This window comes from Rhincodon typus, chromosome 5, assembly GCF_021869965.1.
Source record: "Rhincodon typus isolate 14 chromosome 5, sRhiTyp1.1, whole genome shotgun sequence".
In the NCBI taxonomy this organism is placed as follows: domain Eukaryota; kingdom Metazoa; phylum Chordata; class Chondrichthyes; order Orectolobiformes; family Rhincodontidae; genus Rhincodon; species Rhincodon typus.
Genome location: NC_063336.1, coordinates 66,732,344 through 66,752,673, shown reverse-complemented (window position 1 = coordinate 66,752,673; position 20,330 = coordinate 66,732,344). Strand labels below are relative to the sequence as shown.

The 20,330-nt window shown below is 38.2% G+C and overlaps 1 protein-coding gene across 5 annotated transcripts in view; it reads right to left on the bottom strand.

The window, feature by feature from the left end:
- Window positions 1-15: 15 nt before the first annotated feature.
- Window positions 16-20,330, bottom strand: part of LOC109919692 (intersectin-2) — a 134,218-nt gene continuing 113,903 nt past the window's right edge. For all 5 annotated transcript variants that reach the window (XM_048596667.1, XM_048596668.1, XM_048596666.1 and 2 more), the window contains 10 exons: window positions 19,772-19,899; window positions 18,699-18,874; window positions 12,519-12,663; window positions 10,784-10,989; window positions 7,715-7,776; window positions 5,476-5,642; window positions 4,003-4,048; window positions 2,775-2,896; window positions 1,997-2,093; window positions 16-942 (listed from right to left, as the gene is read on the bottom strand). In XM_048596667.1, the coding sequence (XP_048452624.1) occupies window positions 743-942; window positions 1,997-2,093; window positions 2,775-2,896; window positions 4,003-4,048; window positions 5,476-5,642; window positions 7,715-7,776; window positions 10,784-10,989; window positions 12,519-12,663; window positions 18,699-18,874; window positions 19,772-19,899 (1,349 nt within the window). In that variant the 3' untranslated portion in view covers window positions 16-742. The remainder of the gene's footprint in view (window positions 943-1,996; window positions 2,094-2,774; window positions 2,897-4,002; window positions 4,049-5,475; window positions 5,643-7,714; window positions 7,777-10,783; window positions 10,990-12,518; window positions 12,664-18,698; window positions 18,875-19,771; window positions 19,900-20,330) is intronic.

The following is a 20,330-nucleotide window of genomic DNA, read 5'->3' as shown; positions in this document are numbered from 1 at the left end:
TTCAGTTTCATTCATTCTTGGCCAATTCTGACTGATCAACTGTTAGTGAGAGGTCTATGAGCAGGATTAGTTTATTTATCTCTATTGTAACTAGTAATCAATCTTTGGATTATTTTCCATTTGTAGTGGATTATTATTTTTATTCTCTCCCTGAATCTCTTCTTAGTACCTGGTAAATAACTGGATTGCTCCTTAGAGATCTTACATGGACCTGAAGAGTCAAATGGCCTCCTTCTGTGTTGTTATGACTGTTATGACGATTGCATTGCTCTGGATCTTAATGCAAGAATGTCACCTCAAATGTAGGATTTTTCAGCACAATAAGTTTACTGTGACTGCCAAATTTTGGCAATGACTATAAATTGCATATATATCTTTTACTTTTTGTGCATCAGCAATCAACAATCCAATTTCCCACTTACACTTGCTTAGGAGTCTGCTGTGCATTTCCAATGATTTGTTTTATTTAAAATTTTCAGCAAAGTAAGATCATCATCTTTGCTTCAAAGGCGCAGAATGAAAACTAAACCTTTTAAAAAATAAATTTGAAAAGGCTTAAAACATATGTTTATCAGGTTATATTTGTATTTGATATTATTTCACTCCATGTCACCAGTGTCCTTCATCCCTTTTCTGGTTCTAACAGAACACAGCCACAATTGATGAGTGAAATATGTAAACAAAATTCTTCCAGTGTTTGTCTCAATTCTGTTTTGCTGGATAATATTTGAATAGCTTTTCTTTACTTACACTGCTGACTTGGATCGGAATCTGTGGTTATCTTGACATAATTGGAAGGAAATAAGCCATTTATTCCATTCATCTCCCCTTGCCACCAATCGGAATCATCTCTGTTCAGCACATTAATGAACTGCCCTTTAGAGAAACTGAGCTCATCTTCATTCACAGCAGTATAGTCGTATATAGCTATGACCTGACAGACTGTGGAGAAGAAGAAGAAGAAAAGTTTGAACTCAATTAAGCTTGGCAGGGATGGTAATTTTGTATCTGTGTAAATGCTGTGTATCCACAAAGGAAAAGCAAACAAAAAGCTAAACTACAATGGACTACCAAAACTTAAAATTTACAAACATAGATAAGACGGGTTTTCAAATAATTATAAGACAATGCAAAAAGAAAAACTGCAATCTGATGCACAAATTTTAACATTTATATGTTCAATATTTTTAGCAGTCCTTCAACATAACCTGTAGACAGTTAAAGTGGCCAAACCTACTGCTAGGAAAAGAACCTCGCATTCCCTTCCTTACGGTATATCAAGCAAAAAACACCAATGAGGAATGGATAGTACAATGATCTTGTTACTGGAACAGTAATCTAGTTATGGTCTCTTTCTGGGCCATAATGTCTAAATGTAGTGGGACTGGAGAAACTGGAATGTTCTCTTTATAGCAAAGGACATTAAAAGGTGATTCAATATTAATTCAAAATCACGAAAGGTGTTTATAAATAAGGAACAACCATTTCCAGTAGCAGAACTTTTGATATCTGAAAGGACAAAAATGGAAACTGGAGGGGGAAAAACATAAATGCGATCTGGGATGCACAATAGTGGAAGATGGTTCTATGATAAATTTCAAAAAGCTATTGGACAAATACTCAAGGGGAAAACTGGAAGAGGTCTGAGGGAAGACAGGTTAGTTAGGTCAACTGAATCACTCTTTTGTTGATCGGCAAAGGTATGCTGGGGAAAATTTACCCCTTTCTGTATGGTATTGTCCCATGATTATAACTGTGACAACAAGGCAAAGTACTTAATTATATTAAAGCACCATGGAACACCTTGTAAAAAGTTCTGTACAAATACAAATTCTTCCTTCCTCTACATTAGAAACTCATCAAGTTCATAAATAAATAACACTTCGACAGATCTGAAGTTGGCTCACTGAAGTAATTACTTTTCAAATCTAGAACTTTATGCTATTAAGAAAACCAAAATCACAGATTAAGCCATTAAAAAAGTAATTCTGCAGACCTGGAGTTGGAGCAGGAGTGGATTTGCCACTACTTTGCCCCAGGAGTTTGACATGACTGGCAGGAAACCATCCTTTTTGACGCTTTTTACCTCTGGCCTACAATGGAAACAGAGCAGAGAAAAGAAAATTAAACAAAGTAATAGAACGAAAAACATTTCTCAATATGTTGTGTCACAGGTAGCATAATGCCATTCAATTTCATCCTTATGTTGTTGGAGATCCTTTCCTTTCAATTAGATGATGCTCCTTTAAACAGCATTAGATTGTCAAGTCAAAATACAAGTGTGAAGCTTCCTTGGTAGTGAAGGTTACGGTCTTCCAGTACAAGGACACATTCTAGACTCAATTACCAACTGAGACTCTGTTCATGACATTACAAAAGTGGTGCTTAAAATTGAACATGCACAAGAAAAAATATTTTTTAAAAATCTGTCCAATTCAGAAAGAGATCACTTCAAAGGAATGTAGCAATATTATCAACCATTACGAAACAACTGTACTCTTCCTTGGATTCACTTGAGATGTGCCCGATTCTGACCGGATTCTTTTCCTGCAAGTATTCCTACCCATTACCCATTTGACTTTCTTTCTACAAAGTCAGGAATAGTTCACTTATAGTTGGACAAGACACGTTAGAAGAAAACAATCATATTTATTTGTTCATTTTCCATTTTTTTCTTTGTCACAGGAACACAGTGATCTTTCAATAATGGCAATTGATATTTTTGTCCTTACCTATGCTAACTGAAGCAATACTAATATAATTAAAGCACTTACCTGCAACTCACCCTGCCACCATCCAGTAGCATTTTTCTTCAGAATAAGTATCAACTGGCCTGGGACGAGGCTGAGCTGCTCTGTACCTGTTGCAGTGTACGCTGAGGCAACCTGGGCAATCTCTGAGACAATATTAAGCCAGTTAAAATGCAAGCCTTCAAGAGAATAATATAGTTAATCCAGCTATTTTAAAATCTTTTGGCATTACATGTCTTTCCATCCTCGGTAAAAAAAATTAAGTGCAGTAAAATATAAATTAAACGCACAAGTATAAACAGCAACAAAATCATAGCACAGCTAGCTGAGATACTCTCACATTATACCCTGCCTTTGCAGAAGATTTGATGGAGAGTAACTTACAAAAAGAAACTCCAGGGTTTCCTTGCTTTTAAAAAAATCCGTTTTTATTAAGTTGTAACTTTTAAATTCCCAAATTATATGTGAGGACATCAAGTAACAAGGATCTAATGTTTACAATAATTCATTCAGTAATATAGAACTTGAATACTGCTGAGAAAAGACCTATTTTGTTGAAACATATCATCTTGTACTCATTGGATAATTTGCAAGAGAACCAATTTAAAGGGAAATTAACATTTATGCTATAAAACAAACTGCCGATTGGTTGGTAAGTGGATTCTGATTGGTGGAATCATTGTCATGGACAGTGCAACAACTAATGTTGATTGACAGTTAACTGCCAGGATTTGTTTGAGTTTTAAACCAGCCATGTACACTGATTAGTCATGGCATTGCCCTGAGAAATAAACCAGTCTGGCGGTCACCTAATTTGATTAGGTGAAACAGACACAGCGCATGTACATGTTCTTTCAGTCCACAAAGATAGCAACTGTGGATTAATATACATAGCTTCCAATACATGCAAGTGGATCACAGGACAAGCCAGATTGACAATCTAGATTGATTGTCATTGAAATTCTTCATACATGTAAGATTATTCAGCAAATGTAGTTCAATTTCAGAATCACATCTAACATTGGACATGGCTCTGTACTTTTTCTTTGCAAATGTGGGCTGATTGTATATGGGTCAGTATCTTGTTTGTTGTGAATAGCTGAAGGGATATGTGAATCATCCTAATGAATACAAGATCAAAAGCTTCAACAAAATGTATCTCTGTTTCAGCAGAGAATGTTAGTAATATCATTTCTTTTCCATTTTCTTAAATATCAGCACGATTTCTATAATGAGTACAGCACATATGTACCTGGCTTTTTGTTGAATGTTCCTGATCTTCCAGAACTACTTGATCCCTGCCAAAGAAACAGCACTTGTAATTACAACACAATTTTCTTTTCCTGTTGTTTTCAAGGGTATTGAAGGCAGCCTTAACCAGCAGATTTCTCCCGCATTCACTCCTGGAATCAAGCTCTTATCAGCATTCGGTGATAGCACTCTCCTTAAAACCCACTAATCAAGGCTAAGTTTATTAATGACATAGCTATTTTTGAGAAACCAGAGCATTCCAAAATAAGTGCCAACATCGTAAAAAAAAAATGGGGTGGCACGGTGGCTCAGTGGCTCAGTGGTTAGCACTGCTGCCTCACAGTGCCAGGGACCTGGGTTCGATTCCACCTTCGGGTGATTGTCTGTGTGGAGTTTGCACATTTTCCCCCGTGTCAGCGTGGGTTTCCTCCGGGTGCTCCGGTTTCCTCCCACAGTCAAAGATGTGCAGGCTAGGTGGCTTGGCCATGCTAAATTGCCCATAGTGTTCAGGGATGTGTAGATCAGGGGGGTTATGTGGGGTGGGTCTGGTTGGGATGCTGCGAGGGTCGGTGTGGACTTGTTGGGCTGAAGGGCCTGTTTCCACACTGTAGGGATTCTATGATCTGTAGATATTCATAGAGATGTACAGCATGGAAACAGATCCTTCAGCCCAACTCATCCATGCCAACCAGATATCCTAAATTCATCTCGTCCCATTTCCCAGCATTTGGCTCATATTCCTCTAACCCTTTCCTCTTCACATACCCATCCAGATGCCTTTTAAATTTTGTTATCGTACCAGTCTCTAGCAATTTGTTCCATACACACATTACCCTCTGCATGGAAAAGTTGCCCCTTAGGTCCTTTTTAAATCTTTCCCCTTTCACCTTAAACCTGTGCCCTCTAGTTTCGGGCTCCCATACCCTGAGAAAAAGACCTTGACTATTCACCCTATCCAAGCTCCTCATGATTTTATGAACTTCTATAAGGTCACCCCGCAGCCTTCGAAGCTCCAGGGAAAATATCGCCAGTGTATTCAGCCTCTCCCTATAGCTCAAATCCTCCAACCCTGGCAACATCCTTGTAAATCTTTTCTGAACCCTTTCAAGTTTCACAACATCTTTCCTATAGGAGGGAGACCAGAATTGAATAAGACAATACCAGGAGTGATATTGGTGATGGAAGAGATTTTCTCATCTATCCTAACCTCTTAGCCACAAGTGCCTGAAAGGAATTTGGTAATGGTGCAAGTCAAATTAAAAATGGTTTATTTTCCGCACAAAAGATGACCTGTAAAGAGTGCATTGAAGAATTAAGGTAATAGAGCATACGACAACTTTTGTTCATCAGACTCATCCAATGTATTTTTCAACTATACAAAATAACAAAGCTCCTTTAACAAACATACTGCACTTTAGTGAAAAATTGCACATAATGAGAAATGAAGAAATAAAAAAACAAGTGGCAAACTTACATCTGGATCCTTTGGTTTGACATAATTTGATGGAAAGACACCTGTTCTATCTTCAATAACTCCGGTCCACCATTCACCTTCCTTTTTGGTTACCAAAACAATCTCACCCTCCATGAAGGTTAAGTCTCCAGCTTCAGCACTTTCGTAAGGGTATAGTGCAATATACTCTATCAAAAAAGTACAAGAGTATGAATAACCTAAATGGATGCCATATATGTGTGATTGCTTTGAACTTAAAAAAAAAAGAAATGCATTGACATATTCTTTTAAAATAGCTAAACTGACAGATTTATGCCATCCAAAGCAGTGAAACTCTTTGCTCTGTTTGGTCATCAACAGAGAAACAATTTTTCATTCCTTCCTCCTCTTCATACAAAGAATCTGCACTTCGCTTTAAGAACAAAGTAGTAACCTGTTCCAGGCTTTCACATTCAGCAACTGCCAGGACATTGAGCTTGCCTCTTTCTTCCAACCTCCTCTTTGACTGTGCCTCTGTCCTTTAGGAGCATTCAGCAAAAGTAATAGCTACAACTTTACTGTCTTTGAAAATGTAATGATGCCAGGAACAAACGCGGGTCATGGTGTGGAACCAGTGAGATCTCTTTCAGATTCTAACAATTCAGGATACCACCTGTGTTAGGAAGTCACTTCCCTTATTGATTTTATTGGAATCTGTGGCTTCCATGAGCTGTGATTATGATGATATTGTTGGGAATTCAGTTGGGCTACAGCCTGCTAGAAGAAAGAAGCTACCCAGCTTTGCCTCTGCCTTTTTGAGAAACCTTTATAAGATCAGGGTGAAAACTGAAATCCTGATATTGTTGTTCTTTGGAAAAAAGTGTCTGAAAAAGCACTTCTCAATATTTCCTGAGTGAATGGTGTCTGCGAAGGTACCAAGGATATCTGCCTGTGATTGGTGACATCTGTCTTCATGTGCCAGGACATTGACCAAATGTCACCTTAAAGATTTCATATTTTATCCATTTTCTTTAAGAATTAAACTTAGTGACAAAACAAAAGCAGAAATTGCTGGAGAAACTCAGCAGGTCGGGCAACATCTGTGGAGACAAGACAGACTTAATATTTCAGATCCAGTGACCCTTCTTCAAAACTGGACCTGAAACGTTGATTCTGCCTTCTCTTCACAGATGCCGGCAGACCTGCTGAGTTTCTCCAGCAACTTCTGTTTTTGTTTCAGATTTCCAGCAACCACTGTTCTTTATTTTATTGGGAAATTTCCCAAAGTCAATCTCTGTTGAGAAAAATCATAATTTTTTAATCTATTTGGTGCATGTGTGTATTGGGTTATTTACAGGGATAAGTATTTATACTTTTATATTTCAAAATGTGTGTATTAACTAGCTTTACATCCCTATTGAATAATTCTTACCTTTGCATTGTTTTTAATTTGTTCACGAGCTGGAGGTGTCAGTGGCCAGTATTTACTGCCCACCCTAATTGCCCAGAGGGCAGTTAGGAGTTAACCACTTTGCTGTGGGTTTGGAGTCATGTGTAGAGGATATAGATTTTCTTGCCCACAGGACATTAGCAAGCCATTTGGGTTTTCAAAACAACCGACAGTGGTTATATTATTGCCATTAGGCCAGCTTTTCATTCTAGATTTTTGTTGAACTCAGTTGTCACCATCTATCATGGTGAGCTTTGAATTCATGTCCCCAGAGTATTAACCTGGGGCCCTGGACTACGACTCTACATACAATCAAGCCACCGCCTCCCCAACAAATTTTTTGTTTAATAAAGAAAACTGATTGATTTTTGTTTTGTTTTTCTCTTTGTTCTGAACCTAACATAGAGAAAGTATTCAACTGGTCACATTGTGATATGTTGTGACTAATAGAGTTGTGGGACTAGAGAAAGTTAATGAACTCATCCAACTTTTGTCATAACACCTGTCAATTGACAATAGCTAACACTCATTTTTTCTGGTTACTAACGAACAGAATACCGTAGATCTGGTTTAAAATTCAAAAAAACCTGCATCCAATGACATTGACCTATAATCGATAAAAACCCAATTATTTTATGGAGAAAACAAATAACTCTAGAAAAAATAAACTGGTTTGGAAGTAACATTGGCAAAACTAATGTTATCCTCAAGTACCTGTATACTACTGAAAAATGTATTTTGTTGGCAGTTACATTTAATTCATACTGATGCACAGAAAGTTTTAAGTTAATTGGGAATTATATGAAAAAAAAGCTGTAAGAGGAATTTTACCTTCTACTGGCTGGGAAATTGGGCTGGAGCTCTTGTTGACCTTAGCATAAACAGGTTCTGGTCTGTTAACAAAAGTTATAGACAGTTCAGCAATGTAAATAATTCAGTACAAAACCAGAAAGTGAGACAAATTCAGCAGGTCAGGCAGCATCTATGGTGACAGGAATGGAGTTAGCACGTCAGATAAAGAGCCTTTCATGAACCCTAGTTCTTAAAATGAAACGTTCACTCTTTTGCTCTCCAGATGCTGTCTGGATTGCTAAGTTATCCAGCATTTTACACTTTTGTTTCAGACTTCCGTAATCCGCTATATTCTGCTTAAATAATCAAGTACGTGGCATGAAAGAAAACATGACACTTTTTTTTAAACAACTAACAACTGACAAACTGCTTTTCTTACAAAAGAATTTAAAAATGGCAGTTCAGAAATAATGGCCAGAATTTTTACAAGTCTCCTGTTAACAAGCTGGCAGGTGTAAAATGGATGGCATTAATATTTTCAATTTACTCCTTAACAGATGTGGGCATTGTTGTCTGGACCAGCAATTATTGTCTATTAGTAACAGCTCTTGAGAACACGGTGGTCAGCCCGGTTCTTCAACCACTGCAGTCCATGTGCTGTAGGTACAACTATAGTGCTGTTCTGGAAAGGAGTTCTGCGATGTTGATCAATAATACTGAAGAAATTATTATATAGTTCCAAGTCAGGTTGGAATGTGGTTAGAGGGGAATTTGGAAATGGCATTGATACAAAACATTTATTACCTTTGCCTTTCTATGTGGTAGAGGTCATGAGTTTTGAAGGTGCTTTCAAAGGAACATTGGTGAGATGCCATAGTGCACTTTGTAGATGGTAAACACTGCTGTCATGTGTGTTGATGTTAGAGTGTGAGAATGTTAAAGACTAGACTCCGTGCCAATCAAATGGGCTGCTTTGTCCTGCATGATGTCCAGCTTTCTAAGTGTTCTTTGCCCAAACAAATGGAGAGTATTCCATCACATTTCTAGCCTGTGCCCTGTACATGATAACAGACTTTGGGGAGTCAAGGGGTGAGTTACTTCTACAGAGTATTCAGACTTGTAACTGGAATGATTATGTGGTTGATCTACTTAAATTTCTGGTCAATGGCAACCTTCAGGATATTAAAAGTGGAGTATTCACACTGATTATGTCATTAAAGGGGATCTTGTGGTGCAGTAGAGAGCAACCTTTCTCTGAGCCAGAGTTTCGAGGATTCAAATTTAACCTTAGGATATGAAGGCCAAGGAAGTTGTGTTCATAACACTGCCAAACATGTTAAACATCAACCGGTAAGATCCTTCTAACACATACTATTTGGCATCTTGGAAGAGATTTCTGATGTCCATGTGATAGAAAGAACATTAAAGCCTCAACCATCACTACCTACATCTTCAAACAACAACATATACTCCACGACTGTTACTGAATCTTGAGAAATGATTGTTAGATTCTCTTCTGTGTGGTGTGGTTATTGTTGGAAGAAGGGACAGAAGGTATGGTCACCAAATTGCTGATGGCACAAAGATAGGAAGGTAAGTTGTGAAGAGAACATAAGACTGCAAAGAGATAAAAAAAATTAGCAAATGGAGTATAATTTGGGAAAATGTGATGTTGTGCGCATTGACAAGGTAAATAGAAAAACAGAATATTTTTAAAAGAAGAGAAACTGCAGAATTCTACAGTGTGAAGGGATCTGTGTGGCTTTGTAAATGATTAACATGCGGGCACAGCTAGTAATTAGGTAGGCAATTAAAATGTTCATCTTTATTTCAAGTGGGGGGTGGAGTATAAAAGTAGGCAAGATTTCTATTTCAAGGCATTGATCCCCTTACTTTAAGAGATATGTACATCGATTGCAAGCCTTTCAGAGAAGTTTACTAGGCTGATTCCTGAGATTAACTAATTGTTTTATGAGGAAAGGTTAAGCAGGTTGGGCCTATAACCATTGGAGTTTAGAAAAATTAGTGGTGAACTTATCAAAATTTTTAAGACTCTGAAGGGGCTTGGTAAATGCTAGTTCCCTTCTTAAGGGAATCTAAGGTGAATAGGCACAGTTTTAAAAGAAAGGTCCATTAAGGTGGAAATGGGAGAAATTTATATTTTCCAAAGGGTTGTTCATCTTTGAAATTCTCTTTCCAAGAAAACACTGGAGGCTGGGTCATTGAATATATTCGGGCCTCATTGAGACAGATTTTTGATGAACAAAGGAGTCAAGGGTTATAGGGTGGGCAGGAATAATTAGTGGTAGTGCCACAATCAGATCTCTCACAATCTTACTGAATTATGAAGTGCTGGGCCGAATACTCTTACGCCCATTTCTTACGATCTTATCTTGGTTAGAGGGTGGGGAATAATTGGACCAAAGCACACTTCAGCCCCATTTCAATATATAAATTATTTTGTTAATTTTGTATTTAATCTTGCTTCCACATATAAAATAGAAGCTATTTATATAAAAAAGTCAATACAGGAGTGGGCCATCTTGGAATACCCTATAACGGCAGCCTGACAAGTTTTGCATTGATAGTTTAAATAGAGACATTCAATATCAAGTTTAATAAAGTTATCTAGAAGAATCATAGAATCCCTACAATGGAGATAGAGGTCATTCAGCTCATTGGGTCTGCACTGACCCTCCGAACAGCATCCGAACCAGATCTGCCCAGCACACCCTATCCTCATAACCTCACATTTACCATGGCTAATCCACCAATCTGCACATCCCTGGACATTACAGGGCAATTCAGCATGATCAATCCACCTAATCTACACATGTTTGGACTGTGGGAGGAAACCATAGCACCCAGCAGAAATCCACACAGACGCGGGGAAAACGTGCAAACTCCACACAGACAGTCACCCTAGGTTAGAATTGAACAGGTCCCTGGTACTGCGAGGCAGCAATGTTAACCACTGTGCCACCACGCCGCCCTAATCTGGAAGCAAACGTAATCATTCCTTATTAAATATGATGTGTAATTTACAGTACCAACTGCTTGATTTCACTGACATGCCAGAACTATGCATCAAACAGAAAAAAATCTTACTCCGCTGATGGCTGCGCATGATCAGCGATAATCTTGACATACGACCTGGGGAACCAGCCCTTTCCACCACGAACTTCTCCAAACCACCAGTTATCCTGTTGCTCCAGAACATCAATTACATCGTCTTTTGAGAAATTCAAATGGTTCTCTTTTTTTGCTGTCCACGAACAAAGTGCCAGTGCCTTAAAAGTTTTTACATTTTCAACCTAAAGAAGATTATTTTTTGACAATTACTTTGGACTCTATTCAGAATTTAAAAATTAAATACACAATAAAAATACAGTAAAAAGAACACTAGACTTTAAATAAAACAAGGGAAATAGATGGTGATTACTGATCAACTGTAGTTTCACGGACAGTAGTACACACAAGTGAGCTCAGCTAGAAGGAATGTGAGATTAGCTGCTCAGCAGACAGGTGAGAAAAGGGTGGGCCAGCTATAGCTGCTGCTCCTACATCAGGAACAACAGCTGTCACAGAGAGCTCATCAGAGGATGCAAAGAGAGGCACAAAGGTAGCTGTATGTGAATTTAAATGGTATTTGAGCTAGGTAAGAGTAAAGGAGCAGAGCAGTTGTTGGAGTAGGGATTAGGAGATTAAAGTATTGGCAAAGATCTGTAGCTTGGGTTGTGGGTGAGGTTGATGACTTGCTCGCTGAGGTGGCTTGTTTTTGTCCAGACGTTTCGTCACCATGCTAGGTGACATCATCAGTGGAGCCGCTGATGAAGTGATGGACCCGACAGTATAAATTCCAAGCAGAGTAGAATAATATCACTTCATCAGAGGCTCCACTGATGAGGTCACCTAGCATGGTGACGAAACGTCTGAACAAAAACAAGCCAGCTCGGCAAGCAAGTCAACAACCTCAGGAATTAGGAGAAGCAAGACCAGGAAATACTTAAGAACGATTACTCATCCAATGAAAGCAGATCAGAGAAGATTACTGAGTTCTGAGGAAGGGTCACCAGATGTGAAACGTTAACTCTGATTTCTCTCCACAGATGCTGCCAGACCTGCTCAGCTTTTCCAGCAATTTCTGTTTTGGTTTTCTGATTTACAGTATCCACAGTTCTTTCAGTTTTTCTTAGAGAAGATTGCTAGGCAGATTCCAGAGATGAACTGATTGTCTTGTGGGCATAGGTCAAACAAGTTGGGAAGATATCCATTGGATCTCAAATCCATTCTTACTTCTGTAACATTCTCTATTTCTGCAAGCCTTACACAAACACTTGACCTCTTCCCATTCTGGCATCTTGTGTATCTCCCAATTTCTTTCCCTTATCAATGATGGTCATGCCTCGAGTCACAAAGGCCCAAAGGTTCCGGACTTCCTCCTTAAACCTTCCTGCTTCTCTCTTCCCCTTAAGAATCATCTCTAACTTGATCTCTTGAACCATATTTTCAGTAATCCATTCTAATATCTCATTCTTTGGCTTATTGTTGATTATGTTCCATGATACTTCTATTCAGCATCTTGAGACATTTTTCAAAATTAAAGGTACCATATGATTCAAGTTGCTGTTGTTGAAAGGGTTACTGCTCTCCATGTAACACCTTGGGATTGTACCATCTTGTTACACTTCAAATGTGTTGCTAACACTTGCATAAGATCCTTTCACAGCATTAATAGAGAAGGCAAACAAAAAGCTTGTGCATATTTTAAATTTGCATGAATAATGAAGTAAACAAATCATTTGTTTTCATAAAATAGAAATAAGGTATTAGAGAGATGTACCTGATCATAAACTGGTGATCCAGAACCAGGGGCAAGAGTTGGAGTAAAAGCAGATTTCTGCCAAATGGGACTGCCACTAATCCCGGAGAAACCGCGACTTGATTGAAAACTCCCATCATCACTCACTTTATTTTGAGCATGTGGTCTATTGGAAAGGAAACATGCAGATTTTCACTACTTTAGACCACTGTTAAGAAAATATAGAACATTTAACAATAATCCAAATGGCTTAAGAAGTATCAAGATACATAACCGAGCTACTAGTCCACTTCAGAATTAGGAACACAGTCAGTGTGAGGGAAACTACACTAGAATGAGGCAGTGGCTGCTTGAGCATATCTAAATATGTGGTTCAACGTGGGAAATCAGAGCATAGAGGGAAGTGTTTGAAGTAAGGTTTTCAGTAGGAAGCAAATTGTGCTGAGGGGGGGATGAGTGAAGGGTAGAGAAGACGTGATTCTCAATTTGCATCTGCTTTTCAATTTTGTGCAGAATAAGCAGGAAGGTTAGTAACTGGTATTGTTAAAAACTGGGAGTTTTACCAGTATTGTAAGTATTGCATTATTTGATCCATGTTGTAAAGTTTTATGGCAGTAATAAAACATTTTGGAAAATGTAGAAATTGGCATAGGATGAATAAGATTAGAGAAGTGAATGTGTGACTCAAAGGCTTGTGTGGGAGATGTGGATTCCAGTTTATGAGGCACTAGCAGCAATACCAAGGAAAATGGGATCTCTACTGTTGTTACAGGCCACATCTACCTAGGGAAGTAGAAAGGAATTTAAACTAAACTGATTTGGTTGAGGGGGGGAGTGGTGGTTGGTGGTGGCAGGGTGGGGAGGTGTTGGGTTGGGGCTGGCGTGTTGAGGGACAAACCTTACGTAAATTTAACAATTCAAGGGATGGAAGTTAGAGCAGGACAACAAAATACTAATATGGAAACAAAAAGGTATGAAGTTCAGAAAGGACAGGAAAAAAAAAACACAAAGAAAATGCCAACAGTCAAAACTAGATGTTACAAAGATAGCAAAAATAACTAAAGGCTCTGTATCTGAATGTGGGTAGTATTCACAACAAAGTTAATGAATTGATAGCATCCATTAAAGTAAATGAGTATAATCTGATAGCCATTACGGGGAGGTGTGGCTGCGAGATGACAGGGATTCAGCTCTGAATACATGATATTGAAGAAGAATAGAAAGTTAGTGGAAGGGTAGTACTCCGTATCTAAAATGTATCAGTGCAATAGTTAGAAATAGCTTTGGCTCAGGAGAATATGTTCTAGAATCTGTTTGCGTAGAGATGAGGAAGAGAAGAGGAAAACGTCACTTGTGGGAGAAATGCACAGGCCTCTGAACAGTAACTATTGTAAGACAAATCATTCAAGAAGAAATGTAGGTGCTTTCAATACGGCAATGTCAATAAGTATGGGTGATTTTAATCTAAATGTTAAATGGAAATATCAGACTAGTAAAAGTAGTCTCCATGGGGAGTTTGTATAATGCCTTTTAGATTGTTTTGGCAAACAGCATGTTCTGGAATCAACCAGAGACTTGGCATTGCATAATATGACAGGATAAATTAAGACCCTCAGAAGAAGGAAACATTCAGGTAGCAGTGGTCATAATATGACTGAATTTTACATCTAGTTTAAAGGGGAGAAGAATGGATCTAGACTAGTTTTTCTGAACTTAACAGGGGAAAATACATGGATGTGAAAGCTGAGCTAGGGTTAAGTGAACTGGGTTATTAAGCCAGCCTATAGATCAAAGAGATATACGTGTAAAGGGATACCTCATAATACTGAGAATAAGCACATTCCAATGATAAAGATAAATTCCAAGGATAGGACCCACCAGCTCTGTAACTGAAGAATTTAAGCAGACATCAAACTTAGGAAAATGCATTTGCAATTGCATAAAGGTGCATGGCAGGTCAGAATACAAAGAAAAGCAAATAATGCCTAAAAGATCAAGGATTAATACATCAGAGCATGAGGGGAACCTAGCTAGAAATGTAAAACATACAGAAAGACTTTCTATTGGTATCTAAAATGTAAAAAAATTCAAATAAGTCAGTCCTCTACAAGGTGAGAATGTAGGATTAATGCTTGGTGTGATGTTCCTTTGGCTTTACGAGATGTATTTTGTGCTTGTTTTTTTTAAACTGAAGAGAGATTGATCCAAGTGGTCTATTCAAAGCCAATAAGGTAAACAGCTTGTCAGCCATTGAGGTTTTTCTTTTGAAGTTGGAACAACAGAAGCAGCCTGAATAGGTGGGGTCAAGCTCCCACAGAACCAGGATTTTTAGTTTTAGCTTTCAGCAGTTGCTGGAGTCTTGAAGCTGGATGTGGAAGCTGTTTTTCCTCTCTATTAGTGCTAAAAGCTGGGGTTCTCTTCCTGCTGCTAGAATTACATGTGAGACAATCTATTTTACCGACTCTGATGAAGAATCATCTCGACTTGAAATGTCAGCTTGCTCTGTCTCCATAGTTGCTGCCTGACCGGGTGGGTTTCTAGCCTTTTTGGTTTTCAGTACAGATTCCAGCATCTGCAGTAATTTGCTCCTATTTTACTGACTATGCCTTTGCCAAGTTGTGTGCTTATGGCATGTTACTTTATTGGAACAGTTAATGAGTAGTTTATTATTTTGTTAAGTATTTCAATAGTTACAATTAAACCAATTATTTCCTTTTGTTTTTATTTTGTCTGTATTTTAACTATAGTGTACGAATAAAGTGTGTTTTACTTCAAGCCTGTTAGTTTGACCAATCGAATTGCATTTACAACACAACACCAGGCGCTTGCCTCTGAGATAAGAAAATGTTAGGGTCTAGACTATTTCCTTGACGTGTTTTGAGGGAGTTTGATCTGGTCCATAACATTGGTGTTTAAAAAAGGGCAGATGTAATGAATAAATATTTTGCTTCTGTCTTCGCTACAGAGAATACAAAAAAAAATCCTAGTGATACCTGTAAAATATGAAGGAGAGGGAACAGAGGAACTTGGTGAAATTTGTCATGAAAGAAGTGGTACTGAGCAAACTGGTAGATCTGTGGGTTGATGAGTCTTGACGGACTTCAGATAGATTCAGGCTTTAAAAGAAGTGGCTAATGAGGTAGTAAATCCATTTTGTGTTAATCTTCCAAATTTGTTCAAATCTGGAAAGATATAATGGTACAGAAAATAGTAAACATAACCTCTCTACTCAAGGAGGGAGGGACGCAGAAAACAGAAAAGAATAGGCCAGTTAGCTTGAAGTCTGTGATAGGCAAGCTATGAAAGGTGATCATGAAGGAGGTTACAAGGTAATGGGAAGAGTCAGAATGGCTTGTGAAAGGGAAAACCTGTTCAGCCAATTTATTGGAACTCTTTGAAGAAGTAACATGTGCTATGGATAAAGGACAGTGCCTAGTGATATACTATATTTGGATTTCAAGAAGGCATTTGACAAGTTTCTACATGAAAGTTTATTGTATAAAGTCGCAGTGCATAATACAGGATGGGGAGGGGTGGTAATATACGAGCATGGAGAGGGGATTAGCTGGTTGGTAGAAACAAAAGAAGAAATGGGTATGTTTTACATTGGTAACATGTGACCAGTGAGGTCAATTATAATTGACAAGAAGTGCTGTAAAGCAACGCATTGAATTGATCCAATGTTTCTTGCCTCCTTTTTCCCTAGCTTTCCTAAGCATGTAATTCAACAATTTTCCCTGGCTGAGGAATCTAGAACGAGGCATCACAGTCTGTGGATAAGGGATCAGTCACTTAGGATGGAGAGGAGGAGCAATTTCTTCACTCAACATGCTTTAAATTTCTGGAATTTTCTTCTTCTTGGATATTTCCATGGGACCTTTCTACACAAGTGGAGGAGATGCAGCACTGTATCCCTTCTCTCCTGACAATCTAAGGCTTCAAACATTCCACCCAGTTGAAGCAATGATTTACATGTTCTTCTTTCAATAATGTAGTTGCTGCTCCCATTGTGATTTGCTCTCCCCTGACAAGGTTAAATGCAGACAGAGTGACCCCTTGTGGAACAGCATCATTTCATCCAGAAGCATGACCTCAATCCGAGTCTTAAATGACCTGCCCCTTTTCTTGAGATCATGTTCCCTGGTTTTAGGGTCACCAGCCAGAGGAAACATCCCATCTATCACCATACACCTTTGCAAGAATTTTATAAGTTTCAATCAGATCATTTATCATTCTTTGAAATGTTAGAGAACACAGATCCAGTTTTGTCAATCCTCTGGAGAATTTCCCTCTATGACTTACAAAATCATACCGCCCCCGATCCTAACAGGTCAATTTGAGCTGCTCCGAAACATCTATAAACAAGATCATGGTAGACCTACTGCTTCAGCCTGTTCCTTCTATCTCAACTACATTTTCCTCTCTTTAATGAGTCTCTTCTCACCAACTTAAGAATTTTCCAAAGCTCTTACAGTATGAACAGTTTCCACTCTCGCAACTTCACTAACTCAACCTCAGACTCTTGGCTTCCCAATTACTTGGCTCCACTTCTGAAGATAAGCAATCAACTTATCTTCACTGTAAGTTACTATCACTCTGTGCATCTTGCTTCCTGAAACTAACTATTCCATTCTATCAGTCTGTCTGTCTTCATCACATCTCCAGGTCATCCTCTGCAACTTTAGTACTTTTAGCTGGATGCCACCATTAAACACATCCACCCTTCCCCTTTAATATTCCAGACCACTCTCTCTGTAACACCCAATTCGTTCCTTAATCATTCCCCAATATCTTCTTGGATATTTCCATGGGACCTTTCTACACAAGTGGAGGAGATGCAGCACTGTATCCCTTCTCTCCTGACAATCTAAGGCTTCAAACATTCCACCCAGTTGATGCAATGATTTACATGTTCTTCTTTCAATAATGTAGTTGCTGCTCCCATTGTGATTTGCTCTCCCCTGACAAGGTTAAATGCAGACAGAGCGTCCCCCCAGTGGAACACCATCATTTCGTCCAGAAGCATGACCTCAAACTTCCAATTGTCTGTCATTTTAAGTCTGCATATTTTTCCCCCCTCACTGAACCCTCAGTCCTCAGTTTCCTGAAATGTCCAATGAAGTTCAATGTCAGCATTTCAGTCTTAAATTAGGCATCATCCTAAAGCCTTCTAGACTCAACACTGACTTCAATCTCTGATCTCTGCTTTTTGAGGCTTCAGCTTTACTTTCATTTTCTCCTTATAGTTTGCATTCAGACATCAGCTATTCAGAATTTTGCATTCTTACATTCTCTAGGCACATGTATTTTACTATCTGTTCCATTATTATGCGCTTTGGACTGTACAACCAACTCTTTCAGCATTTAATCTCTCCAGCCTTCCGGCTAATCACAAAACCCCTTTTTATTCTTTTTACAACCTCTCCCCTTCCACTTGATTAAAAATCTTGGCATTTCTAACTTGACAAGTCCTGATGAAAGGTCAAGCATCTGAACTGTAAACCCTTTCTCCCGCTGATCCTGCATACAGCATTTTTGGTATTTATTTCAGATCTCCAATTTTGAAACAGAGTTTACTCTTTGTTCAAAAGTAAAGTATTATAGATGTAGAAGATCTGAAATAAAAACAATAAGTGCTGGAGAAACTCAACTGGTCTGGTAGCATCTGTGGAGAGAGCAAGAGTTAATGCTTCAAGTCCAATAGGACTATTCTTCAGAACACTTATTCTGATTCCAATTATGGGACTCAAAATATTAACATTAATTCTCTCTTCACAGATTCTGCCAGGTCTGCTGAGTTTCTCCAGGTGTCTCTTTTTATTTATTGTTTCTTGGGTAACATTAGCAAAAGTAAGAAAAGACATTGTTGAAGATAGTAATTAATCTGGAATAAACTAGCCAAAAGGATAACAAAGCAAACACTATGTAGAACTTCAGGGGATGTGGGCTTTGCAGGCTGGACCAGCATTTATTTCCCATCCCTGGGTGCCCTTGAGAAGGTCAGGGTGAGCTACCTTTCAGCAAAACTTTATTAAAACCTTTAATTAGAATCTCACTAAAAAGAATATTTCATATAGGAGGACAGCACTAACACTACGAGTGAATGACAATGATTCAAATTGCAATTGTGTTATTACAGAACGCGGATGGTAAAATTCAAATCAGCATTAGTATCTTAAAATGAACAACAGAAAGACAAACCCAGGAGATGTTGAGGTAGTTGAAGAAAGTTTTGAGGGTGGCAATAAAGCTCTTTTGGGCGATAAGGGGGCTTCACACTCTGTCATTTTCTCTACATAGTTCACCGGGAACCAACCGGATTTGCCTCGCATCGTACCATACAGCCAGCCTGATTCCCCTTCAGTTGTTTCATCAACCTGAATATTACAGAATAATATTAGAACATTCCAGAGTACAGTCTGCTGAGCAAAAAAAAGCTGTCCTTGCATTTCAATCCCCAGATGTCATCATGTCAACTACTATTACTAACTAAAAGAATATATATATTATACGTATAAAACTACACTGTACACATTTTCAGATATTTTAACGGAACAGGGATGGGTAGGGGAAGGAAAAGTTTCTGACTGAAATGTGCATCCTTCCATAACTTCTTTTCCTCATCCACATAGACTATAATGTGAGACAAGGTCTCTGCAGACATAATTGATGCTAAGAGTATTATAGATGGTTTCAAAACCTAGTCTAAAAAAACTGAAATTGAAAAATTTCAATATTGTGCTGCAGTCCCCTTGGTCAATATTTGACAACAGGACTGAACATAGTGCTACGCTGTTGTTGAGACTTTTCTGGGTCACACATGAAAAAGGGTAAGACACCAAAGATTGATATTCGTCAAACCATGCATCAGCAAGGTTTAAACGACTGAGCAGAGGGGGATAATTGGTTCAAAAGAGGGGCAATTGTTGAGAGAAATATCACATACCACCACAATACAAAATCTTATTTCCACTGATTTAACATCACAAAACAACAACAACAACAAAAAAAAAAAAAAAAAAATGGATTTTCATGGGCTACAAAACACTAAAATATAATTTTTGGCTAACTCATAAGAAATACAATAGGCTGGTGTGACAGGCTGAAACAGCTTGGAAATTATTTAACCAGTTGATATTGAAGACAGAATTTTTGGAGATCCTTATCTATCTGGCCATAACACTTGGGTTTTCACTTATGCAACGGTTAGACGCAGTAACACAAAATAAAAGAAACAACTGAATAACTAGTCTGACTGGGAAAAAAATACCTACCTCAATTAGATCTCCAGCTTGAAAGCTGAGTTCATCATAATTTCTTGCCTCAAATGGATATAACGCTCGATACGTCATTAAGATTGCCGACTTTCCAGGCAGAGAGACTTCACTTTTGTCAAGTGACGCTGTAGAAAATGCATATACAAAACGAAAATTCCTAATTATTTCTTGTTTGCTTAGCAGGCACGTTTTAAATGATAACATTGGTCAAATTCTCATTTTGGTGATAACATCAAGAAATAAAATCTAGTCTTTTTTCTAAGAACTATGTGGCAAGCATTGTAACTAAGGGTTTAGGAAGTTGATAGCTGGGTAGCAATGTAATGAAACAGGATTGTGTGGTTTGTGCAATGCTATTGAAATACTCTGCATAGTTGCATGATGTGATAACATAGAGGCTCAGCCTCTCAGATTGTGGCATTCCCCTCTATTAAGAAAAAAAAAAATCAGAAATAAACATAGGAAAATCAAGCTTGAGGAAAGCAGCCAGAAAAACTACAAAAAAAGGACTTCCTAAAGATAACCGAAAATGATGACTATGCATGGTCAACAATGT